This window comes from Bubalus kerabau, chromosome 17 (assembly GCF_029407905.1).
Source record: "Bubalus kerabau isolate K-KA32 ecotype Philippines breed swamp buffalo chromosome 17, PCC_UOA_SB_1v2, whole genome shotgun sequence".
Taxonomy (NCBI): Eukaryota; Metazoa; Chordata; class Mammalia; order Artiodactyla; family Bovidae; genus Bubalus; species Bubalus kerabau.
In genome coordinates this window covers 49,177,396-49,196,257 of record NC_073640.1, presented here as the reverse complement: position 1 = coordinate 49,196,257, position 18,862 = coordinate 49,177,396, and the positions used below count along the sequence as shown (strand labels likewise).

General features: G+C 54.9%; 1 protein-coding gene across 3 annotated transcripts; it reads right to left on the bottom strand.

Annotated features, from left to right (window-relative positions):
* Nucleotides 1–518: 518 nt before the first annotated feature.
* On the bottom strand, nt 519–18,436 carry MAG (myelin associated glycoprotein). 3 transcript variants are annotated; one of them, XM_055551918.1, is made up of 11 exons: nt 17,912–18,436; nt 14,351–14,418; nt 13,826–14,194; nt 11,901–12,197; nt 11,515–11,772; nt 9,755–10,015; nt 2,978–3,265; nt 2,540–2,636; nt 1,991–2,090; nt 1,698–1,736; nt 898–1,030 (listed from the first exon to the last, which is right to left on the bottom strand). In XM_055551918.1, the coding sequence occupies exons 2-10, from the start codon at nt 14,394–14,396 to the stop codon at nt 1,710–1,712; spliced, it is 1,743 nt and encodes a 580-aa protein (XP_055407893.1). In that variant the 5' UTR covers nt 14,397–14,418; nt 17,912–18,436; the 3' UTR covers nt 898–1,030; nt 1,698–1,709. The 3 variants fall into 3 exon arrangements, with proteins under 3 accessions (XP_055407892.1, XP_055407893.1, XP_055407894.1); XM_055551919.1 differs by lacking the exon at nt 898–1,030 and adding an exon at nt 1,399–1,486; XM_055551917.1 differs by lacking the exon at nt 1,698–1,736 and having other exon boundaries at nt 519–1,030.
* Nucleotides 18,437–18,862: the final 426 nt, after the last annotated feature.

The window sequence follows — 18,862 nt, the reverse complement described above, 5'->3', positions numbered from 1 at the left end:
CTCATTTAAAAAGAAAGATTGAAGCTGCAGAATGCAGTATAAATGTGAGGCATGGCAGTCAAGCTGACACAGGCTCAGGAAACACTGAGACCCGGGGTCCCCCTGGGACCCACAGGGGGCAGGGGGGAAAGTCAGTGAGTGAAGCCAACCGGGTGGGGACAACAGGGCATGGTGGGCACTGTGGCAAGTCAGGAGCCAGGCTCCTTCTGAAGAAGCAGCCGCCATCTCTGTCAGTGAGACACGGTGGTATGGAAGTGGGAGCCTTGGGCTATTGGTCACTCTGACTGTGGCACAAGCAGGAATGAGGGTTGTTAGGTGAAATCACCCAGCAGTCAAACATGACCTCCCGTGGACCAAACCCAGCCCACAGCTGCCAGATCAGAGGAGCAACAACTTAAGAATGGCTGGCCTGGGTGCCGGGCTAGAATCCCAGAGGACCCAGGGGGAGGGCAAGGAGGTGAGTGGCAGGCTTCCCAAGGATGGGTCAGAAATCATCAGGAACTAGGTGGGTATTTGGTTTCAGGGCATTTATTTCACATCCCTCCGTACAGGTCCTGGGGCCAGGTGTGGGGGCAGGAGACCAGGCAAGGGGTAGCAATAAATAACATGGACAGACAGAGCTCCCCTCCAGACAGATGAGGTTAAAGGAGGTTAGAGGGAAGCCACAAGGTGGAGGCGGGGTGCTGGCGGGGTGAGGCAGCTGGGAAGGAGAGGGAGGCCAGGCCCCCAGAGCTCTCCGTCACCTGCCCCGGCCCTTCCCTGCCCCAGCCCCCACGACTTTGGGGAGGAAGGGAGCCCACAGCCAGTGGGGGCCAGTGAGGGTCTTGGAGGGGGTGGGTGACCGCACAGGGTGCCCCCAGCTCCCTCACTTGACGCGGATTTCAGCATACTCAGCTAGCTCCTCCGTCAGGGTATAGCTGTCCTTGGTGGGTCGTTTTCCCAGGTCCGAGTGAGAATAGCTCAGGTCCAGCTCCGGGGGTTCTCCCCGAAGACCCAGCAGCCTCCTCTCTGATCCCAGGCGCCTCTCACTCTATGAAGGGAGCCAACCCATTAGGCGGTCCTGTCCCACCTTTCCCAGCTGCAGATGCTGGGGTTGCTGGCACACCCATGGCTCTAGAGCATGTGTGAGCCTCCTTCCTCAAGGACCACCCACCCAGCCGACCCCATGGTCCTGGGTCGCCCTTGGGAGCCCTGCCCGCACCAGTGCCCCCTACACAAAACAACCTCCTCGCTGCTAAGCCTGAAAGCTGCCCACAAATTCATTGTCTCCGAGAAAACTTCATCAACCTGGGAATTTGAGGGGCACACAATTCAACCCATAATGCCTTTCTAGATGGAAGCCACCTGGTCGGGAAGCCACTTTTCCCAGTTGTTGTAAGTGCCTGGCTCAGCAGGTTTGGGTCTGGTGTGGTCCCTCCTCAATCTGGGACATCCTCCAGGTGCAACTTCAGCTTCCCCATCACACCTGCCATCCTTGACCTCCCTCCTTCAAACACACACACACACAGGACAGTGGCCACAGACATACAGACGGGAGCAGTAGTGGGACAGAATAGACAAGGCCAGGGGCTGCTGGGCAAGGCCACACTGAACTGGGGACCAACCTGGACACCTGACGGGGACGCACACACATGCACGCCAACCCCAAGGCCCAACACGGGCCCAGTGGTGGGCACACTGAGTCCCCCGGAACCTACCTCCTGGGGTGCTCATTCCAGGGTAGAGACCTCTCTGGACTATTGGAGAAGGAAATGCAGTCATAGACCCAGGCGGGGAGGGTCAGGGCTTCTCATGGGCCCCGAACTCTACAGCCCCGCTCGCAGCCTCAGCCTGAGCGCCCTGTCCCAGCCCAGGGCCGAGCCAGTCTCAGCAGATCTTTCCTCCCTTTCTTTGGGGCCAGCTCCCCCTCCACCCAGAGCCTCCCAGGCCCTCAGTGTCCCTGGCACCCAGGATCTCCAGCCAGCTTGGCGCCACGGGGCTCTGGCCTCACCTCATATTTCTCCGGCGCCCCGGAGATGCGGAAGTCGCTGCTGAACACCACGGGGGGGTTGTCTCCCCCCGAGAAGCTGGGGCTTTCCGTCACGTTCTTTCTGCAGGGCAGGACATGTCAGCCCCAGTGCGACTTTTGGGTTCCCTACTCCTCTCTCTGCAATCCCTTCTACCTTAGGAGTTTGGCCCCATCCCTATGTGTAGTTGTTGGAGTTTATGGAACCCACTGTGACTGATGCTGTGCCCGCAAGCCAAGGTACTGGCTCTCCACATCACAAGGGAGGGGCAGGAGGAGACAGCAGAGAATGTGGGGCACCCGTGATGACTGGTGGGAAGGGTCCCGTCCAGGCACCGACACCTGTGACCCGACCACGGCGGCTCCTGTTGGCCAGAGTCCACTGTCCTCCACCCGGCTGAATTCTCACAGCGGAACCTGCCCTCTCTTACCCACGCCCAGCCTCCAACTGGTCTGCCCTGCCCTGTCCCTGGAGGCTTCCTGCACCCACCCCCTGCCCTTCCACCCCACCACACTCCAGCTCAGCCCACTCACTTTCTGCGCGTCTGGGTGATGTAGCACACGATGGCGATTAGGATGGCAAAGGCCACCACAGCTCCCACAGGCCCGATCTTGGCCCACATGAGGCGGTCTGAGGAAAGAGAAGACCCAGGCGCCCTCAGGGCTGCTGGTGGGAGGAGGACACCAGGGCTCTTAGGAGACGGGCTGGGGCAGGGGCGGGAGTGAATGTGTTTACACAGTAGGCACACCCTTGCACTGACTGGTTAGTTGAGCTATTGGAGGGGCCCGTAAAGTGTCAGCAAGCTTGGGGCAGCCTCTCCTAACTGGCTGGGAAGCGCATCTTGACCATTTGATCAACAGCATAGCAGGACCATCGCTCAGTGGCCGATAATCAGCCTCGGCGAGGGGAGCTTAGATCCAACGGGGGTCCCATCTGTCTCCTGACTCCCAGCCCCCGGCCACATCACTCACAGGCTCCCTGGAAGGGCAGCTCCAGGCTCTTGGTGCCGTAGAGGTTGTGGGAGGTGCAGATGACCCGGGGTGGGGCCTGGGCCTGCCCCCGCAGCGTCAGGATGCTGGTGAGCAGGAGGCCGCTGCGCTCTGAGTACACGAACTCGCGCTCCGTCTCGTTCACCGTCACGTTGCGCAAGGGCAGCTCGAAGGCCACGGAGGGCTCTGGGTTGGCTTTCACCACGCACAGGCACTGCACCGTGTCACGGGCTGCCGCACAGTGGGACTCCAACAGGATCACAGGAGCGACTGTGGGGGCGAGACCAAGACCTGGTAGGCTGGAGATGGGGACTTAGGGGCTTCTGGGCTGAGATGAGCTACCTGTGCCCCCTGCACTCTCTCTTGTGCATGCTTGCTCAGTCATTTCAGTCACGTCCGACTCTTTGCAACCCCGTGGACTGAAGCCCGCCAGGCTCCTCTGTCCATGGGATTCTCCAGGCAAGAATCCTGGAGTGGGTAGCCGTGCCCTCCTCCAGGGGATCTTCCCGACCCAGGGACTGAACCTATGTCTCCTGCATTTTCTGCATTGCCAGCAGATTCTTTACCACTGAGCCACCAGGGACGCCCCACACTCTCTCTAATGCCCTCGCCAATGCTGCTCACCTTGTATAATATAAATCAGATCATAGAGACTTCCCTGGTGGTCCAGTGGCTAAGACCCTGCACTCACAGTGCAGGGGGCCAGGTTCAATCCCTGGTTAGGGAGCTAGATCCCATGTGCTGCAACGAAAACATCTCCCATGCCGCAGTGAAGATCTCGAGTGTTGCAACTAAGACCTGGCCCAGCCAAATAAATAAATATATATTTTAAAAACATGAGGGGCTTCCCTGGTGGCTCAATGGTAAATAATCCACCTGCCAACACAGGAAACACAGGTTCGATCCCTCACCCGGGAAGATCCCGCATGCCACGGAGCAACTAAGCCTGTGCTCCACAGCTACTGTGTGCTCTAGAGCCCGGGACCTGCAACTACAAAGCTCATGTGCTGTAGCTACTGAAGCCTGTGCGCCCTAGAGCCTGTGGTCCTGCAACAAGAGAAGCCACCTCCGTGAGAAGCCCAGGCACCGCAACTAGAGAAAAGCCCATGCAGCAACTGAAGCCCAGCACAACCAAAAATAAATACAATTTAAACAAAAAAAACCTGAAATAAAATCTTTAAAAGTGATCATTATAATATAAATAAATAAATCAGATCACGGCACTCCCTGCTTAAACTCACCCCCTCCAACTGCTCCCCGCGTCACTTAGAATAAAACCCCAATACTTTGCCTTGGTCTGCAAGGCCCTGCAGGACTTGGCCACACTCAGATCTTCTGCTTTCACTCTGGCTCACTCTCTTCTGGCCACACCAGCCTCCTTGCTGTTTCTCATACTCGTGGAACTTTTTCCCACACCCAGAGTCTTCCGTTTCTCCCTCAGCCTTGAGCACTTCCCTGACACCTGCCGTGCTCACACCCTCACTCCAGGCAGCTTCTGTGCAGACCACGCTCTTTCTCTGACCACACCATGTAAGCGGCACCTTGCTGCACTAACCATTCACTCGGGTTTGCTCCTCAGCACTTACGTCTACTGGGGTCACATACTGATGTGACTGCTCTCTTATTTCCATCCAGACAAGTACTTGCTCTGTCTCCACTCTGTCCCCACTGTTAGAATATCCTTTTCTTTTTTCTTTTTGCCACACTGAGAAGCATGCGGGAACTTAATCCCCTGACCAGGTATCAAACCCATGCCCCTTGCAGTGGAAGCTCAGAGTCTTAACCACTGGAAGGTTTCCAGAACATCCCTTTCACCTGGCAGGAGCTCTGGGAAGACTCATGGGATGAGTGGCTGAGTTCAGCCAGCTCCGCCTCCTGGCCATCCTGCAGATGTCCCCACTCACTCCCCAGAGACCCTGCATCCTGACCCTCCCTCCCTCATAGGACACACCAGACACCACCCTCCACTCAAGATAATTTTGTTGACCTTTGCTGCCATTTGAATTACAAAAGTGATACTGGATAAATTTAAATTAAAAAAGAAAAAAGAAGTGATACCGGGATGGTTTTTCCCCTTTCATTTCCCAATATGAAATTATAATAGAACATTGAATGTTGCTTTTTAATCTATGTTCTCTTTCCTTCTGAGAGTTTGGCACTCACCTCTGCTCACTCTAGTCTGACCTTCAATTTCCATCCAAAAAGAATATGCAGGTAACAGTGATGGGGCAGGGAGCCATGAGACTTGGGTATTTGCAATAGGGATCATTCCATTTGGAATGGGTACATATCTCTAAGTCTAGTAAATCAAAAGTTAAATAGTCCAAATTCTGCTTAGGTAGACATGTATATGCTTGCTATGTTGTTGTTTAGTTATTAAGTCATGTCCAAATCTTTTGGGACCCCATGGACTATAGCCTGCCTGCCTGTCTCCTCCCTCCATGGGATTTCCCAGGCAAGAATATTGTAGTGGGTTGCCACGTCCTTCTCCAGGGGATCTTTCCAACCCAGGGATTGAACCTACGTCTCCTGCATTAGCAGGGGGATTCTTTACCACTTAGCCACCAGGGAAGCCCGATGCTTACTATAGTATTAACGAATTAAAACACCACAGAGTAAATTAGTAATGACCATCCTGAACTGACAGTGATTATTTTAAAAAGTAAAAACCTTTTCATTCTAGACTGTACCGCCAGTACAGCTGTGGCAGGGCTGCGGGAATGCTGACACCTTGCGGTGTGCTCAGCATCTTTGCAGAGTTGCCGGCAGCCCCGAGACCTGTGAAGCCCTGACTGATACTAGACAAACCCCAGGTCTCACAAAAGATGGGAGGTTTGGGGCGTGAGACAGCTTTGGCTTGAATTCCAGCTCTGCCATCTACTGGCTGGTGGCCCGAACCAGGCCACCCAGCTTCCTGGACCTGCAAGACGGACTTCTCTTCTGTGCAAACAGGGGTAATGGGTGCTTGACTTGCCAGGGGCTACAGAGAATACACTCTGAAGTGGGAGTACGAGTGTATTGAAAAGAAAGCTTAACATCCCACCTAGGGATTTAGGATTAGATAAAGCGACTGAGCCGAGCGCGACTGAGCGACTTCACTTTCACTTTTCACTTTCATGCATTGGAGAAGGAAATGGCAACTCACTCCAGTATTCTTGCCTGGAGAATCCCAGGGACGGGGGAGCTTGGTGGGCTGCCGTCTATGGGGTCGCACAGAGTCGGACACGACTGAAGCGACTTAGCAGCAGCAGCAAAGGGACTGAACACGCACGCATGCACATAGAACTATTCCAGCAGAGGGCGCACGTGAGCAATGCCTTGGCAGCAGGAAGGCAGCGGATATCCATCCAGCTAGGAGTTCAGGGAGATGAGTGGGAAATCAATAGGGTGTTTAAGACTTACAGGGCACGTGGGCTCCTTAGTGTAAGATACTGTCATACCCATTTTTCAGAGAAGAGAATCAGAGCTCAGCAAAGGTGAAGCCACTCGTCTGGGATCACACAGCAAGACGGAAACAGAGCTTGGATTCAGACCCAAGTCCATTCAGTTCTGTCAGGAGCTGGACACTAGTAACACTTCCACTTCTTCATATCAAACTGGGGTGACAAGCGATCCCTACCCCCAGTCACATTGTTGTGAGAACGAAACAGGTCAATATGTGCAAAGGGCTCGGACCTGCTCGTCACAAGATCTCAGTGAGGGTGAGCGCCCTGCAGGTCCCCTGCTGGGACCCCCTCCTCAGGAGCACCCACCGTTGTCAGTGAGCATGGAAGCCCCAGTACTAGGAGACACAGACTTTGGGGACAGAAAGGGGACTGAGGGATGGCTCTGCCCAGCAACCTGGGGCTGGACTCCCAGAGCGCAAGCACTGTGACCCAGACCTCAGAGCCCAGCGATGGGCTCAGCAGGGGTGGGGGTGGGAGCACAGCTGCTTGTCCCCTTTGGCACATTGAAGGCCTTGAGTCTTGGGTACCAGGGACTTCAGGGGAACTGAAACAGCCAGAGGTTTATGAACTGGACAGACAGGGTCCAGAAGAGTCTTGACACTGGCCAGCCTCCCAGCTGCATGGCCTTGGGGAATTTTGTCCTTCCGTTTCTCCTCAGTGAAGGGAGATGATGACAATATGCAGCTGCTTCAAGAGGTGACCAGGGAGGGGGATGGGGACTTAGTGTTTAATGGGGACAGAGCTTCAGTTTAGGAAGGTGAAAAATTGGGGAGATGGGTGATGGTGAGAGTTGCACAACAGTATGGATGGACTTAGTGCCACTGAGCTGTACTGTTAAATATGGTTAAGATAGTGTGTTTTATATTATGTGACTTTTACAACAATTAAAAAAAAAAATTAAAAGAAAAGAAAGAGGCCACCACAATAACACGTGCTGGGGATGCAGTCCTGGCTCAGGGTAGGCCCTTCAGCGTTGTTTGCTGCTGCCACTCTTATTGTGCTTCTCTGGTGGCTCAGGTGGTAGAGAATCTGCCTGAAATGCAGGAGACCAGGGTTCAAACCCTGTTGGGAAGATCCCCTGGAGAAGGAAATGGCGGCCTACTCCAGTATTCTTGTCTGGAGAATTCCATGGACAGATGAGCCTGATGGGCTACAGTCCATGGGACAGGATGGTCTGTGACTGAAAATGTACATGAGGTAGAATTGTGTGTACATTCAGGGGCTTCCATCAGGTTCTCGAGGGGTTCTCTGGCTCTTACACCTAAGAAGCTCTGATTAAGGAAGTAGATATAATGGGGAAGACCAAGAGGAAGAAGGAGGGGCATGTATGAAGAATGCAGAGTATACACAACCCATACACATATCACATATTGATGCTGGGAGGGAGCAAACTGGGAGGAAAGATGTCCCCAAGATGAAAGGTCAGCAGAGCAGTGATGGCCATCACGTTGCCCTGGAATAATCTATCTCCACTTTGCTGACAAAGCCATAGTCAAAGCAATGGTTTATCCAGTAGTCATGTATGGATGTGAGAGTTGGACCATAAAGAAGGCTGAGCACCAAAGAACTGATGTTTTGGAAATGTGGTGCTGGAGAAGACTCTTGAGAGTCCCTTGGACTGCAAGGAGATCAAATCAGTCAATCCTAAAGGAAATCAATCCTGAATATTATTGGAAGGACTGATGCTGAAGCTGAAGCTCCAATACTTTGGTCACCTGATGTGAAGAGCTGACTCATTGGAAAAGACCCTGATGCTGGGAAAGATGGAAGGCAGGAGAAGAAGGGGGCAACAGAGGATGAGATGGTTGGATGGCATCATTGACTCAATGGACTTGAGCTTGAGCAAACTCCAGGAGTTAGTGAAGGACAGGGAAGCCTGAAGTGCTGCAGTCCATGGGGTTGCAGGGTCAGACTCGACTTCGCAACTGAACAACAATTGACTGTGGCCACTTGCAGACTGTTGAGTATGGACTGTGCTCAACACCTTCTAACAGACTTGTGTGTGGGGACCACAGTAGGTGGAATAAGTCAGTCTGGAAGTGGTGACTTTGGAGACAAGTGCCAGAGGCCAGGCTGGGGTTGGGGAGGAAGCAGAGAGAATGGAAATATGGAGGTGACATTCCAGAAGGAGGTGCTGGAGGAGGGGAAGTGGAAACCATGACTTCGGAGCTATGACCTGAATGATGGCTGGGGTGGGAGCGGGGTGTTGCCAGTGCTGTCCAGAGAAGGGAGGTCAGGAAGGGGACTGGTTGGCAGTGGAACAATGAGCTCCATTCCCGAGACAGTTAGCTTTTTATCTGCACCCATCTCATCTCTCTGGCTGTGCTGTATCTGTTAACATGCTTGGCGTCCTCTCGGTCCTATCCCCCACCTCCCACTGAGCCACACAGCTCGTGCACATAACAACGGCTTGACCAATGTATTCTGATGTCATAACACAGGATGAGGTCAGCTTTGGGCATTATAGAAGAGTGGAACCAGACTCCTGCATCTGAATCTCAGTTCTGCCTGGGTGACCTGGGGTGAGTGACATAACCCTTAAGGGCCTCAGTTTCCTTCTCTGGAAACTGGGGACAGTAATAGAATCTCCCTCACTGGGATGTCAAAGAGGTGAAAGAGTAGGTTCCTGTCAAGAGCTTCCAGCAGGGCCTGATTCCTAGCGATGCTCCACAGGGTTAGAGGTTGCGGTTTTTGTTTTAGTTAACGCATGTATGCTTCCCTGGTGGCTCAGACAGAAAAGAATCTGCCTGCAGTGTGGGAGACCCGAGTTTGATCACTGGGTCAGGAAAATCCCCTGGAGAAGGGAATGGAAACCCACTCTGGTATTCTTGCCTGGGAAATCCCACGGACAGAGGAGCCTGGTGGGCTACAGTCCATGGGGTCGCAAAGAGTTGGACATGACTGAGGGACTAACACTTCTACACTTCGGAGAAGCAGTGGCCACAGGATTCAGAAATATCCTTGGTCAAAAGCCCATCCCAGGGTGTGGGAATATTATATTCTCAGGTGGGACTTTTTTTTTTTTTGGCCAACCTGCACGGCATGTGAGATTTTAGTTCCCCAACCAGGGATTGAACCCATGCCCCTGCATTGGAAGTGTGGAGTCTTAACCACTGGATTGCCAGGGAAGTCCCTTAGGTGGGCCTTTTCTTGCTGTGGATTTAGCTTCCCCACCCCCAACTGCTGGAGCAAAGCTGACCCTTGGTTGGGATGCTGAGTGTCCCCCATTGAGCTCTGCCACAGGGGTGGGTGGGCAGGAATCAAGCCCACCTGCTCTCATCAGGGGAAGAAGGTCGAGGAGGGGGGTACTCACACTCCACAGACAGGTTGAAGGCGGTGGCCCTCTGGCCGTACTGGTTCTCGGCCACACACCAGTACTCTCCGTCGTCCTCGGGGGTGACGGCCGGCAGCTCCAGCTGCAGCTCACTCTCATAGATAACCGTGGCCAGAATCTGCTTCTCCTTGAAGATGGTGAGAATAGGATCCGGGTTGCTCTGTGTGGAGCACAAGATGGAGACTGTCTCGCCCTCCACGGCCACCACTGTCCCGTTCACTGTCGGCTTCCAGGGTGCATCTAGGGGGCAGGACAGGGGGCCAGTGGTCAGAAGCCAGGGGGGCCTCTTCTGCCAGCCAACTCTCACCCCTAAATGTGACCCTCAACACCCCAACTGGAACACACCATCTCAGGACAGCCCGGGTAACCCCAGGCCTGGCTGTCTCCTTTACAGAGATTCTGCAGACACGGTGCTTGTGTCTGAGTCCCGGCTGTACCCCTTCCCAGCTGTATGTGGACCCATGTCTTAACCCTTCGGGGCCCCATTTTTTAAATCTGGAAACTAGACTTAAAAATATTCCCAACTTCATAGGGGGTCACTGAGAATAGACTATGACGTGCGCTGCTTTGGCCTGAACAAGGCAGATGAAGATCTCTGTCCATGTGGACAGGTGCTGTATAAGGAAATCAAGTATATAGTTGGCAAGATGGGGAGGAGCACTTTGGAGAAAAATAAAAGTGGGATGGGAAGTCAGGGTAGTTATGGCTTTAACTAGGATGTGGAGGGAAGGCTCTCTCGAGACTAGAAGGGGGCTGGGAGGAGGCAACCAGCCGTGGGGATGTCTAGGGAAGGACCACTTGCATAGGGCATTCAGAAACTGCTGAGGAAATCAAACGCTGCCTGGTGCTGCCATTTTTATTATCCCCAGTCCTGGGCACTGTGCCTCAATAAATATTTGTGAGCGAATGAATGAATGAATGACCTCTCCTTGGCTCCCAGCCAAGAATCCTGTTTGACCCGCCCCCTCCTCCTGAAGCCCCATAATGTTCCAGGGTGCCCACAGGGGCTGGATCAGGCTTGGGTTCCCCTCAGCCCTCCCACTGGAACTGTAATAGGGCTCATTTTAAAATGCAGATTTCAGGGCTTCCCTGCTGGTTAAGAATCCACCTTGCAATGCAAAGGACATGGGTTTGACCCCTGGTTGTGGAACTAAGATCCCACCTGTGTGTGTTCAGTCGTGTCCGACTCTTTGTGACCCCATGGACTGTAGCCTACCAGGCTCCTCTGTCTGTGGGATTCTCCCAGAAGGAACTGGAGTGGGTTGCCATTTCCTTCTCCAGGGAATCTTCCCAACTTAGGGATCAAACCTATGTCTCCTGCATTGGTGGGCAGATTTCTTATGATTGAGCCGTCTGGGAAGCCCCTGAGATTTTAGGCCCGCATGATACAGCCAAATAAACATATTTTAAAAAATTATAATAATAAAATGCACATTCCTGGGGCCAAGCCCAGCTCTACCCCCCAGGAAACTGAATTTAACAGGCTTTCCTGGGTGCGCAGAGACCACCTCTGATTCTCTCTTCCTATCTCCATCTCCTCCTAGCCAGGAGATAGATGCCCAGTAGGTGTTCAAGAATGAAAGAACTCTTTAACCTGAAACTTCCTCTCCATCTTCATCTCAACTGCAGGCATGGACCTGACCGCCATCGCTACCCTCAGCCCCGGCCCCCCAAATCTGCCCTGGGCGAGGTTGGTTCCCCAGTGTCCGGTGTGTGGGGCGCACAGGGCGGCGACTCACACATGACGCTGAGCTCTACGGTGCGGTTGTCCTGGCCGTAGGTGTTCTCAGCCAGGCAGAGGTAGACGCCGTCTTCGGCAGGGGTCACTTCGTCCACCTCCAGGGATAGGCTCTCGGCCACGGCCTCGCGGAGCACCGTGCCATCCCGCATCCAGGTCAGCAACGGCGGCGGGTTGCTGTCGGCCCCGCAGAACAGGCTGACGTGGGAGCCCTCGATGGCCTCCACCGTGGAGTTTATCTCCACGATCACCGGGGGGTCTGTGGTGCGGTGGGAGGACACAGGACTTCAGGGGGCGCTCGCTCATTCCCCGCCCCCGGCCCTGACCCCGCCCCCTCCCTAACCCTGACCCCACCCCGCCCCGCCCCTGGCCCGCACCCAGGCTCACACTTGATGTCCAGGCTGGCGTAGCCCTCGAACTGCAGGGTAGTGTTGGGGAACGAGGCCTGGCAGCCCAGCCGGTGGCCGTTGGTCTCCCTGGTGGGCACAAAGTGCAGCAGCGACACCTGCACCCAGGTACCCTCCTCCTCGCGCAGCCGCCCCAGCACAGTCGGCTCACCGAGCCCCTCGTGGCCCAGCCAGCTCAGCTCTGGGTGCAGCTCCGGGCAGTTGTCAGGTACCATGCAGCTGACCTCCACTTCTGTGCCAGCCATCACTTCCGGGGGGACCACGATGTTGGGGGTGTCTACATGAGCCCGGGAGATGGAGGGTGAGGAAGCAGCGTCGCCCACCAGCCATCCCTCACCCGCAGGCCGCTGTCGGACTCCATTCCTGGCTCCTGGTTCCCTCCCCGCCCTTGGATGCCGAGTTCCCCACAACCGGCTCTTCTCCTAGGTACTGTTCACCAAGAAGCCCTCTGCAGATCCAACGAGGGATGTAATAATAATGGAAACAGCAATATAGTGTTCTGAGTACTTCACTGGTTTTTGACCTGCCAGTCCTTCCAGCCATGCTGAAACTAGAGGGTGGGTAATGTTATTTTGCTCATTTTACGGATGAGGAAGCTGAGGCCACAGCTGGTACCAGATAAAACTGAGCTTCAAACCCTGTGGCTCTTGCTTCATCATCTGTGCCCTATGTGCGCATGCTCAGTCACTTTCAACTCTTTGCAAGTCCATGGACTATGTAGCCGACTAGGCTCCTCTGTCCATGGAATTTTCCAGGCAACAATACAGGAGTGGGTTGCCATCTCCTCCCCCAGGAGATCTTCCCAACCCAGGGATGGAACCTGAATCTCTTGCATCTTCCTTCATTGACAAGCAGATTCTCTACCAACTTTGCAACCTGGGAAGCTCTGTGCCCCAGACAATATATTATATTCCTCAAGAAACTTTTGTCCTTCTCATGTTTGCTTTGCTTTACCTTCCACGTGTGTGTGCGCGCATGTGTGTGGTGTGTCCTGGAGCTGTGTCTGTCTGTCTGTGGCAGTTTGGAGTTGGGAGCGGGGTCTCTTTCTGCATCAGGGCTATAATCTGGCTCCTCACATGGTCTCAGAGCTGATGGGGAACCTGAATCTAAGGATTCCATGCCTCTCAGGGCCTCTCAGAAATGAGGCAGTGGACCCTACTCTGCCCAAACTGGCCCAGAGCTGCCTTTTATTTGGCGTAAACTTAAGACATTAAAAAATATATATCTGAAGTAGCAGCCTATGCTGAAAATACACAGTTCTGATTTCCCTTGAAAATTCAGAGAATTTCCTGGCCATTCAGTGGTTAGGACTCCAAGCTTCCACTGCAGGGGATACGGGTTCTATCCCTAGTCAGGGAACTGGGATCCCCCATGCCACTTGGCATGGCCCAAAACAAAACAAAACAACAAAAACTCAGACTGCCTGATATCTATGGCCCTGCATTCTCATGCTACCCCATTTAGCTCGAGCCAGGCTCCATGTGCCAGGCACTATTTTGAGCATTTGACAACTATTCCTTTATTGAACTGTAAATGCTGTTCTTATCGCCATTTTACAGAAGAGGATAACAAGGCCCAGAGAATTTCAGCAAACTGCCTACAGTAGCCCAGCTAATACAGGGATGCAGAGGCCTTACCGCAATCCCCGAGCCCCACTGCCTTTCTCCCAGGTGTCTCTGAGGAGTAAGAGCCACTGCTTTCCTCGGGGGAGGACCACACAACTTGGGGCCCTGCTTTGCCCCTTTCTGTCATCTGCCTGCTCATGTGGGCCAGAGGCTTGGCACCCCTCCCTCCAGCCAAACCAGCAAGTCCTTGGTTCTGCCGACCAGACCTTCCCAGAAGGGCACTGGGAGGGCTTCCTGTTTCCCATGGTCCCCGCCCCCGGCACAGCCCCCCGAGACTCACTGATGATGTCCAGGACGCTGTGCTCGGAGAAGGTGTACTGGTTGTAGCCCCCCAGGTCCCCTCGAAAGTAGTATTTGCCGCCCAGCTCGGGGCTTAGGTTGCTGAGCAGGAGGGTGCAGTTGCGCAGGCCCAGGTCCCCCAGGAGGCGGCTGCGTCCCTGGAAGCTCTCGTGCACCACCTGCGTGCGTGACTTGAAGACCACCGGAGGGTAGTTTTTCGGATAGGGGCTATTGAAGTACCAAACGCCATGCACGACGGCCGGCCGCAGCTCATCAGGGAAGCTGAAGCGGCAGGGGATGGAGACGCACGTGCCCTCAAAGGCCGAGATGGACGATGGCATCCAGGCGCCCCACTGACCCCCACGAGAGGCTGTGGGTGAGCAGGACCGCTGAGGCTGAGAGACACATTCTGCCTGGGTGCCCCCAACCCCCACTCCCATCACCTCCCACCACCTGAGGGGTCCAGGGACCCCAGCCTGCTCAGGGGCCAGGACCCACAGACCTCCAGATCCCCATGCATTATTACCTGAAATCATAATCCAAAATAGAGACAGTGCCGTGAGGAATATCATTTTGTACAGCAAGTGAGCAGAGCTGGAGAGGGGAGAGGAGAGTGTTCAAGGCCCAGGGAAGTGAAAAGTAAGACTTCTGGTAAGATTTTGGGAAGCAGCCCGTTCAGATGTTAGCTGCTGCTGCTATTAGTATTTATGATCACAGACACATCTATGGCATCAACCATGTACCACCCGTGGTACTCTACAAATTCATTTGAGGTAGGTGCAATTATTATCCTGTTTTTGTAGCTGAGCTCCAGCAAGATTGAGTAACTTGCCCAAGGTCACACAGCCAGCAAGCAGCAGAGCTAGGATTCAAGCCCTGTCTGCCTGTCCAGGGTTGTAGACTTCACCACCAAACTGTCCTGACTCTCCATGTGTTTGTTGTTATTCAGTTGCTCAGTCACATCCAACTCTTTGCAACCCCATGGACTGCAGCACGCTAGGCTTCCCTGTTCTTCACTATTCAAATTCACATCCATTGAGCCAGTGAAGATATCTACATGGTTAGTGATGTGCTAATAATTATCTTCATCACCATCATGCCCTTGGGGATCTCCAGAAAGTAAGGATAGAGCCAAGTTTGGATGAGCAAGAGGAAGCAGGAAAAGCAAGGAGGAAGGGAAGTTGGAACCCTCCCCCCTCACCTCCGACTCCCTGAGTTGGGAATGCCTTCTGGTCCCACTTGCAGCTGTCAGCCGGCCAACCTGGAGCAAGAATCAGACAGGTGCAAGGAAGTGGGGACCCGAACATCCCCACCCCCGTTCACAGGATCCACCACGAGTCGTGGCCTTTGCCAGGCTGCCCACACAGCCTCTGTTGCCCATGGCCTCTGGATGTTTGAGACCCTCCCACACAGCCTCAAAGCTACTCTGTGGTCACCTCCCGTGGCAAGCCATGATGGATAACTCCAGGGAAGCAAAGGGGAGCAGCAGTGCTTTGGGGTAGGGGGAGGCGAGGGGTGTGAATGGGGCAAGGGAGCACTTGTCCCATGGCTGAGACCTGGGGGTGGCAGGCAGGGACCCAGCCCCATCAATGACTGGGTTTCACAGCATCAGCATTCCCAACATGCCGCGGGAATTCCTGCCGCCCTCTCCCGCCCCACAGATGGCCCCTGGTGTCCTCACCCTCCAGAGGCCAGAGCCCGGTTACAAAAGAGGCCTGTTCCCTCAGGGTGAGGGCGCCTCATCCTGGGGGGCTTCTGAGGTAGGTGGGGTTGAAAGAAGAGCTGGGAACGCCTGGCCGGGCTCTGAGTGGAGCCAGGAAGGACCAGGGACTGGGGTTAGTGAGTCCCTGGCACCCGGCTGCTCCGTGGGTCGCCTCGGATTGGAGCCAGAGTTTCCAAGTGGCTGCTTTTTTGGCCTCTGACACTGTCTTCCCACGGACAGATGCACGTAGTCAGACACATGCTGGCATGAAATGTTACAGATCTGGACAAAACCAGAAGGAGCCGGCTCACACCAACAGCACTGCTCAGGACCCTGCACACACCAACAGGCACCGGGACCCACGTGCAGCAGATACCCACATACACCTCACCCTCCTGCCCACCACACCCCTGCACAGCTACAGGCAGGGCCATCAGGCACACACACTGCGTGCCATGCTCCCAAAGGCACTTGGACCAGCACACACATGGAGGTGTGGCTGTGGCCAGACCCACCCAGACCCATGCCGAAGAACACAAGGCAGATGCCGTCTTTGTACCTGCCACAGGGAGGTACAGCGGGTAGACACAGGTGAGGGCCACGGGCCCAGACTTATGAACCAAGCATGTAGACCATGCATTCTGAATAAGGATGAAAACTGGTTCTTGGGGATGGGGTCCAGATAAGCCTGAGTTATTATGATGGTTTGTGGCTCTTTAAAGGGCTGTGGTACATAAACACAAACAGTCCATCCATTATCTTAAGATTTCATGGAGGAAGTGGGTTTAGGAAAAGCAAGTCTGAAAGGTTTCCTTAGTGAGATGTTAAAAAAAAGATCGAGAAACACTGACGTGGATTAAGGCTCACTCAGAGAGGTGCACCCCTGTCATGTGCTCAGTGCTGGAACTTGCCCACTCAACCCCCCCTCCCCATCCCCTCCCAGATGGCAGGATACAGACCTGTGATTACCTGGGCATCCTTTTGGTCTTCTCCTGGCCCTGGACCACTTCCACCCCAACTGCCACAAACCTAGGAGCCCCAGGGCAGAATCTCCACTGGAGGGGTCCCAAGGAGGGAGCCTCATTCTCTCTCTCTCTGTGGTTTGCTCCCAAAGCCCAGTCAGTGTCCGTGCCATGATCCCAGCCCACGCCCAGCGCGGTCCTGAGCAGCACCCTCCCCCATCCTAAATTAGTGGCAGCTCACAGCCACCATCCATGGCCCAGAACGCCCTGCGTTGCATGCACCCTGGCTGACCCTGCCCCGTGCTCTCAACCCAGGTCCTTGGCTCTCCTCCCCGTCCCCAGCCCTCTCAGCTGCAGTACTCACTTGATGCTCTTGCTTCTGCACCCTCTGCTCCGCCAGCCCTGCTCGCAGTCCCCTGGCCTCCCAGGGTCTAGGCCCCCACTCGCCAGCCCCTCCCCTCCCCCCGGGTGCCAGGGGCCGCCTGCCTCCAGGGCCCAGCTCCTCCCTGCCCCCGGGGGAGGGGGGCACAAAGGGCCCTTGTCATCACAGAGCGAACTGGGCAGCCTGACGCCTGGGTTCCACGAGCTCCTTCCTGGAGGGGCTGGGGGTGGCTGCCTCACTCGTTCCCCGCTCCATCCCTGCGCACCCTAGTTCTGGGTCCCTGGGAGGAGGGCGGGGGGCGTGTCTCTAACATATCTGGAAGTCTCAGGCTAAGGGGCAGAATGTGTTGTCCTCAGCTTCTGGGGGATCTTGGTGGCAATGCTAGTAATAACCTTAGGCCCAGGAGGCCACAGAGGCCAGTGTGACCAGAAGGAGGCAGGCTCTAGAGCTTGCTCTCGGCTTTAGTCCCCTCCATCCTCCCTAGAGGGTGTCGTCTTTGGTGCCCACACCCTGGTCTATTCTCTTCCAGGCTCTTCTTGCCATTGGAAATGACTTTATGTGTTAACTGTTTCCTCCTGCGAGAACATGACCTTCAGGAGGACAGGGCTTTGCTTCCTCCCAATCTACCCTGTGGGCAGATGGACTCCTGAGTTAAACTTCCTAACCACAGAGTGGGTGCACGAGTGTGTTCCTCAAATACCCTCACTGGAGGCCTTGGCACTGTTCCTTCCTCCTGGAAATTCCCCTGCCCTATTCCACTTTCCGATCTGCTGCTGACCAGCCCCTATCCGCCAAGCTGAGCCCCGCTGTTTAAAGGCTGCCCCAGGGGCTTCCCTCATGACTTAGTGGAAAAGAATCTGCTTGCCAACACAGGAAACATGGGTTCGATCTCTGGTCCAGGAAGATCCCACACGTCACAGAGCACCCACATCCTTGTACCACAACTACTGAGCCTGTGTTCTAGAGCCCATGCTCTGCAATAAGAGAAGCCACTGGCAAGGAGAAGCCCTCATTCCACAATGAAGAGTAGCCCCCACTCACCTCAAGTAGAGAAAGCCCGCGAGCAGCAGTGAAGACCCAGCACAACCATAAATAAAATATTTAAATGCTGCCCGGTCCTTCCATGGCCCTCAGCACCTCGTTCGCCCACCTGCACCCTCAGTGAGCTGCTTCCCCACTGGTATCTGAGCTCAGGCTTCCGCCTGTCTGTCTGTCTGTCTGTCTTGTTCACCCTTGTGTTCCCTAGCACAGTGCCTGGTGCGCGAGGGTGCCCAACCCGGGCTGTGCTGACTCTCTGAGCTGGGTGGGGACCCTCTGTGTGCAGATTCCATGGGGATCCTCCTGCTGCCCCAGGCCCAGTCATGACCTTTGCCTGGTGGTGGTGTGACTAAGTGTTCAGTTCAGTTCAGTTACTCAGTCATGTCTGACTCTTTGATACCCCATGGACTGCAGCACGCCAGGCCTCCCTGTTCATCATCGACTCCCGGAGTTTACCCAAACTCATGTCCAGTGAGTCGGTGATGCCATCCAATCATCTCATCCTCTGTCGTCTCCTAAGTGTAGTAGTGGCTTGATCGTGAGCTGCTCAGCCACACTAGGGCATCTTCTGTCATCCTTTGGGCCAGAGCAGCGGGGAGGAAGGGAGGGAGAGAGGGCCCTTTCTCCCAAGGGAGAACCCGGCCCTGAGGCACAGGGATGGGTCGAGGCGGGGAAATCCCCAGACTGGGGAGTGAGGAGTCAGAGAAGCCTGGGGCGGGGGTGGGGGATGAGGAGTCCCACCCCCACCTCAGGCTTCATGATGTCAGACTCTGCCCGTGCCTTTCCCAGGCAGGGACAAAGGCCCATTGAGAGTGGGGTGGGGCCTGAACGCCTGGGTCTCAGAGAAGAGAGGGACCTGGTGCGTGGGCTTTGGGGGAGGACACGGAGATCTTGGAGGACTCAGATGTCACAGCCTTCCACATCAACACCAGCCACGTTGGAGTTGTGCGTCTA

Bases quoted from the DNA above. Each gene is read 5' to 3' on its own strand.
- MAG (XM_055551917.1), bottom strand. From the start codon at position 14,396: ATGATATTCCTCACGGCACTGTCTCTATTTTGGATTATGATTTCAG. The intron at 2,091-2,539 runs GTGAGTGGGCTG...CCTGCCCTGCAG, and splicing joins ATCACCCAGACGCGCAGAAA to AAAGAACGTGACGGAAAGCC. The intron at 1,031-1,990 runs GTGAGGCCAGAG...CTCCCTTCATAG, and splicing joins GGGCGCCGGAGAAATATGAG to AGTGAGAGGCGCCTGGGATC.